Genomic DNA, 6803 nt, shown 5'->3' on the forward strand with positions numbered 1-6803 from the left:
CCCACATTAACATTTGCATGCCAGGATACCAAACCCCAATCAAAACTGCCTGTCTGTGAAAAGCATGAAAGTAAGTTTGAGCACTAAGCAGAAACTACCGGTAACATAGGAAATTAATTACACTTTTCTCCAAAAACTTGTTGGATTTCCATATTTGGCCAGGATGAACAAAGTTCCCTATTCCATCCGAGCAGTTCTAGCACCGCTTCCAAATCGGGTGCAGGAAAACCTCACTTACCAGAGCTGACCACGGAGTGGTGCTATGGGAGCGAATATGGATTTATTTAGTCCTCTCAATGGCTCTGGGATACGCTGAAAAGCTTTTGTGGTGAGAAGAAAACAAACAGAAGGGAAAAAAAGAAAAAAGAAAAAAAGAAAAAAAGAAAGATTAAAAAAAAGAAAAAAGAAAAGAAGAAAAGTCAGCCTGCTTTCATGCAAATTGATGGCAGAACTAGCATCGTGGCTTCTTATGAAAAACATGTTTTCTCTTAAGCTTTTTAAGTCGGCCGGCTTTGAAAACAGTAAGATGCAAGAGCAGCCATTAGAGGATGAAGTGTCCTCAGCAAGGATCTGCACCATCACTGAAAATCATTGGGTTAAGCTGTCTGGAGAGTAACCCCATACTATATTCACATAGAAGAACAGAATCATAGAATACCCCAGATTGGAAGGGTCACATTAAGGATCATCGAGTCCAACTCCTGGTTCCACACAGGACCACCCAAAAATCAGACCATATGTAACCAAAGTTCACTCAATGCATTCACCACATTCACCTGAGCTTCAGTGTTGGCTCCGTGCTTGTGTTAGCCTAACGCACCTGCTTGACCAATACAGGCTGCAGAAGTTCATGTGGTTATAAATAAAGCCTGCTGTGAGACTGTGTGCCAGCTTCATCACTCATTAGTCATTAAAACATAAGGGAATCAAAGTATGTACACATGAGCATGCAGTAATGCTTCCTGTCTTGTAGTGTTGGCCTATAACGTCAGAGGGCTGGCAGTAGAGGCTGAACCTTCTCACCAATATCCCACTCCATGCTGTTGCTGTGGGACAGATAGCAACAGAGGGGCCGTGTGACAAAATGGAGTCTGACAAGGAAGTGCGGATGGAGCAGAGGGGTAGCACTGAATTCCTCCTCCATGCAGAAATAATTGCAGCCACTGACATTCACTGATGCCTCACTGACATTCACTGATGCCTCACTGACATTCACTGATGCCTCACTGACATTCACTGATGCCTCACTGACATTCACTGATGCCTCACTGACATTCACTGATGCCTGCTGAATGTTTGTAGACACCAACCAGTGGATGTAAGCACAGCGAGGAAGTGGTGTTGCATTTCAGCAGTGCTGTCAGTAAGAGCGGGACACCTCTGCTGGAGCAGATTTGTTACAGGCTCTGCACGCAGGCTCTGGTTCATCGCTGGTGAAAATACATAGCTAATGGTGGTGCCTATGTGACAAAGCAGCGCTTTGTAGCTGAGAATTTGCTCTACCGAATAATGTTATTGTGCTCTTTGTGTCTGTTGCAGTTTCCAGGGAAATAAGTAGGAAACACTGCTTTCGTTGCAACCCACGAGCATCACTTTCAGCAATTCTTAGAGGTACCAAACCTAAGGGCCGCGCTGCCCAAGGCGGCACTGGGATCTCCAGGCTCGCTTCAGCACCAATTGCAGCTCTTGGGTCCCGCCCCCTTCTTACGTTTTCTCCGCTGATTGGCTGTCTCTGCCCCTCCAGCGCGCAATTGGCGGCCGGACTGGTCGCCATGGTGAGAGAGGACGCCGTGCGGCCCCGCAGCGCCCGCCATCATGGCTGCCTACCGGCCCGGGGTGCTCATGGGCAACTGGAAGGAGGAGGCGTGCCTGGAGGAGGTGGGCGAGCAGCGGGGCTCCGCTCCAACCTCCGGGAGCCTCGCCTGCCTCTTCTCCTCGTGGAGCTTCCCCTAGTTCTGTTGTAAGCCGACGTTGCAGGGCCGGCTAACGCCGTGTTCCCTCTTCTCAAACAGGAGCGCCTGAGGGACTTCATGCAGAAGAGAGAACGGGGAGAACTTCTAACGCAGAAAATCAACAGACTGAAGGATAACCTTTTAAAGAAGGTCATTTTTAAAGGTTTCGTCAGTCCTTCGCGACCCAGCAGGGAACAGCAGAAGCTGTTTGTCAGCATTCCCAACGCTAGCATTTGATATCTAAAGCACCCCTGATGCCAAATTCGGATAACTCAGTACAAAATGCGGTGTGTTTTGGCTTAGGTGCAGCTGTCGGTGTCTAAGGATGGATTCGTTTGCTTTGGAGACACGGTGATGCTCCTGAGCCCGGGCAAGGAGCCCTCAGTGCAGCGTGATGTTGAGGCACACGGTGAGCTGACGCTGGCAGTTAACCTGGAGGAGGTGTCCATCTATTCGGCTGTGGCTCTGCATGCACCCTGCACACTGAGTGCCATCACCACCACCAGCCCTGTGGGAAGGAACACGTTCTGTATTTTAAGGTACGGTAACTTCGTTCTTCATATGAGAGCGGTGAGGTGCTGGAACAGGCTGCCCACGGAGGTTGTGGTCCAAGGCCAGGTTGGATGGGGCCCTGGGCAGCCTGGTCTGGTTTTAGATATGGAGGTTGGCAGCCCTGCCTGCGGTGTGGAGGTTAAAGCTTGATGATCCTTGAGGTCCCTTCCAACCCAAGCCATTCTATGATTCTTTTCCATAGTTTCATAGGTTTTCAGTGACGTTAGCTTTTGGTATCTTATTCTGAGAGATGTGCAATGAATTTTGCTAAAATACAAAAGAGTTTGAGTAAGATTAAATTATTTAAGAAAGACTCTAAGTCTTATGTAGTAATGTAGTATTGAGTACTACTAAGTATTACTAAGTATTATGTAGTAATATGCTATGCATATTACTGTGAATAACTTCAAGGAAGTTTAAATCAGCACAGAACTGGTGTGAAAGCAGAATATCAGTAATACTATTTGTTCTTGTGCAATTAATGTCTCTGAAGCAGAAATTTGAGTCACAGTGGACAGTGCTTCAGTTGTCCTAGAAAAGCCCTCTCCATCAAACAGAGTGTTGTCTCTCAAGGACACATTTAACTCCAGCTGCTTGTGGGAGAAGTAACAGAACAAGTCCCTGCTCAACAGTGGAAGGCTCTTCCTTAGTGCATGTATTTAAGTATAACAACAGTGCACAAGTGTACAAACTAATCCTGACTGATCAAAATGCTTTGGGTTAGACACAGTAAACAATTTTGAAGCCAATTTAGGTCTTCTAGAAATGCAACCACAGTATTTTTGCTCAGCATCTGTCTGATCCTTGAATCACTGACACCAAACACTTCCAGGGCTCTCATTAACCAACCACAGGTTTTATCAGCTATGTAAGTTACTCTGAATGTACTTAGAACAGCCTGGCATTTAATTCAGTGATCCTTTAATTTAAAATACAAGAATTGTTCTGAAAATACAGATATATCAGCATGTACATTGATGTGATAAACCTGATTACTAAATATCAACATGTGATCAACACCGTCTGATGTTAAGCAACAGGCAGTGTTCTGCTTTCAGTCCCTGATTTTTCAGGTGCTTATAATTAAGTGTATTCAGAAAAGTAATTTGTGAAATATCATTTCAGTAAACAAGAACTTAAAATTCTAGAAAATCTGATATATTTGAATTTCTTGTTGTTCTCTTTACATTTTTAACAGCGTTGATGGAGAATCAGTGGGTGAACCTGTTAAATTTGGGCAAAAGTTTGGTCTTGGAACAACAGGAGGGTTTTCTGATCCAATGGTAAGGGAACAAAGTTGCAAATGGCAATTGATGGCATGTACTGATAGTGTGCATTTAGGTACTATATATTTCAAATTGCACAGTGGTGCAGTGTCTTAGCTTTACAGAACAGATTCAGAATCATCTGCAAATCCAAATATATAATATATATTTGGAAAGTTTATGGGACTTGTCTGAGATCAGTTGTGCAGTCCAAGGGGACAGTGACCCAGAATGATAGGTAATGCAGATTTTAAACAAGGAAAAAGAAAAAAAATCCAAGAAGAAAATTTCGTTTCTTGTGAAGAAAAAATACAGTCTGTGTATGAAGAAACAAATCAGGGGGAGATTTCTATTAAATGTGAATGTTGTTTCCCTTTGCAAGTCAGAAGGAAAGCATCAGAAATTTATTTTGATGCTCAAAATAAATCACATCAACTATGATAACATTTTCCCTCTCAACTGTCACTTGGATCTGAAGGAGTCTTTGGAACATAAAATCAATTTTCAGTTAATATTCACTGGTCTACTTCATGAATTTATTGACATTTTAGAACCTATTGTAGTGTTTTGAAATGCGTAGCTGTAGCTTGGCAGACTGGTCAGAAGCAAAGGGAATTTTTTGTGCTGGTTTTTCTTTTTTAAATTACATGTCTTTTTCCTTCTATATTTATGCATCCTTCATGTATATTTCAATCTACAGTTATATCTAGCAAGTGACCATAAGTCATTTATGAGGTTTGCCAAAAAATCTTACCTTCAGCAAGTATTTTTGACAGATGAGCTTTCCTATTTGACGTGCTGGCAAGCAACCTTCTTGGATCCACAACTGCGTCTTGAATATGAAGGATTTCCCATTCCTGTAAGTCATTAAAATGGAAATAAAAAGTATTGAGTATTTAATTGTCGAAGTAGGCTGAAACAGAACCATGTATCAAGCTTTATCTTTTACATTTGAAGACTATGGTGTTCACATTCCTTCCCCTATCATTTATTTCCATTGTAAACATCATAACTGTGCTGCAAACACTGGTTAAATTCATTCTTTTTTTCCATTAGACATCTTTTACATCCATCTACCTGCAGAAGCAGGTGGGAGTATGCTGCTTAATGTATCAGTATCTGGGAATAACTTGGCTTCACACAGAGGGAACTGATCCTCTAACCTACTTGTAACCTACTGCAGGGAACCTGCTTTATCAGGAGGGTTAAACTGGATGATTTCCAGAGGTCCTTTCCAACCCTTATGATTCTGTGAATCAAGGCATTGGAAAAAATGGGTGCTTTTGCAAATATGTTTCTTTAAGTTGAAGCAGCTGCAGTATTTTCCTATTCCACATAACAAGCAGGCTTCCTGAAGTGCTGGGTAAATAACAAAATATCATGGATATAATCATTCTGAGAACTGACAGTACAAAATATCTCACTATCAATCTGCAGCACTCTGAGACTGATATACAGCCATGCGTACTTCTATTCAGTACTAATTAAAGCATTCACCTTAAATAAGTGTTGTTAGTTTAAAATATCTATCAAGTGTATTTTTGTGTGTGTGCATGTATTTTGTTTTGTTTGTGTTTCCTTTTCTTTTTCCCAGGCAAACTCTAAACTGATTATTACTCATTGCCATACTAATAGAAGTTTAGCTGTTCCAAGGAATTTTTGGACAAGGTGAGAATAATTTATAGCTGGCAGTGATATGCTTAATGAGATAACAGCTCAGGGCATCCAGAATCACTGATTAAAAGTAAAATAATTGCTTCAGGAGCACACTGAGGAAATGGCAAAGAATGCAGGATGCACATTCTTCTTTTCCCTCTTTAAATTCTTGTGTTCTGTTGTGATGCTGCAAGCAAACATCTCTGTCTTACTTTTTTCTTTCCTTTTTTTTTCCCTTTATATTATCACATCATGCTCCCAGGCTTCTGTAGTCTTGGTAGTTCTCCCTTTGAATATCCTGAACAATTATATGTATATATATATATTTATGTATATATATATTTTAAGGAAAAATTGGTATGTGAAGAACTCAATAGAGACGCACCACACAAAACTATATTTCTTATATCCATATGAATCCCATAACAAATTAATGTTAATTCAACAATTTGACTTAACATGCATGTACTGAAATAATGTCGATTAAGTATCATTAAGGAGTACACCATTTGCTTCTCATTACATTTCAGGTTAAATATTACTGTGAACTTTGTATCAGTTTTTTGAGGATGAAAAAGTTCTCTAAGGCTGAAAGGTTGCCATGGTTTTTAAGTAGCCAGAGTCATCTTCATGAGCAAACCTTCAACATCTTACAGCTAATGCAGGCTTGCTGAATGCACACAAACTCATTCTACACCCTGCCTCCCCGCCCTTTTCTTTGACTTTGCAGGTCTTATTTTGGAAGGGAATATGAAGTAATTTGTCACACTTACCTGGACTCCCATCGAGTTGAAGAAGACAAGAATTACTGGGTAATAGTTACAGGAAATCCTGGTGACGAGGGTGGTACAATGCTCCATAGACCTGAACCTCAGCCAGGAGGAAAAGGAAAGAACGAGTTTCATGAAGAGACAACGTAAAAATCCCAGATTCCAACTGACAGAGATTGCTTAGATTCTGATTCTTATTTTTCTGATTTTCACATTTTAGCATTTGAAATGTTTATTTTAAAAAGAGATATGGAAACCTGCCATAAAAAATTTAATATAATCTCATTAATTCATCATATGTGGATGGCAAAAGGATTACTTATACACATTCATGCACAACATCAAAAAGCTGATGAATCAAGAAAAGCTCATTTTCCTACTTGCACATTCCCTGGTGGCAAAAGAAGTTAGAACATATTGAATTGAATTGCACTCAATTACTGGCCTTCTGGGCGTTTTTAACCAATGCTTCCTAACCCAAATCAGGGTCACAGTTTTGAAAAGAGTGAGCATACATTTTCCAAAACAGTAAAGACCAAACTTATGCAAGCTATCATGTGATGCTTTGACATCTAAAGATTGGTGGAAAGAAATTAGGTGGTTGAATT

At 40.9% G+C, this 6803-nt stretch overlaps 1 protein-coding gene across 1 annotated transcript; it reads left to right on the forward strand.

The window, feature by feature from the left end:
• The first annotated feature begins 1811 nt into the window (after window positions 1-1811).
• Window positions 1812-6431, forward strand: CFAP161 (cilia and flagella associated protein 161). Its single transcript, XM_042824492.1, has 7 exons — window positions 1812-1878; window positions 2013-2102; window positions 2256-2491; window positions 3703-3787; window positions 4470-4628; window positions 5364-5437; window positions 6156-6431. The coding sequence occupies exons 1-7, from the start codon at window positions 1816-1818 to the stop codon at window positions 6343-6345; spliced, it is 897 nt and encodes a 298-aa protein (XP_042680426.1). The 5' UTR covers window positions 1812-1815; the 3' UTR covers window positions 6346-6431.
• Window positions 6432-6803: the final 372 nt, after the last annotated feature.

Source organism: Centrocercus urophasianus, unplaced genomic scaffold (genome assembly GCF_019232065.1).
Source record: "Centrocercus urophasianus isolate 14NV4802_14NV808 unplaced genomic scaffold, USGS_Curo_1.0 seq_23, whole genome shotgun sequence".
Classification (NCBI taxonomy): Eukaryota; Metazoa; Chordata; class Aves; order Galliformes; family Phasianidae; genus Centrocercus; species Centrocercus urophasianus.

Bases quoted from the DNA above. Each gene is read 5' to 3' on its own strand.
- CFAP161 (XM_042824492.1), top strand. From the start codon at position 1,816: ATGGCTGCCTACCGGCCCGGGGTGCTCATGGGCAACTGGAAGGAGGAG. The intron at 2,492-3,702 runs GTACGGTAACTT...CATTTTTAACAG, and splicing joins AACACGTTCTGTATTTTAAG to CGTTGATGGAGAATCAGTGG. The intron at 4,629-5,363 runs GTAAGTCATTAA...TCTTTTTCCCAG, and splicing joins ATGAAGGATTTCCCATTCCT to GCAAACTCTAAACTGATTAT.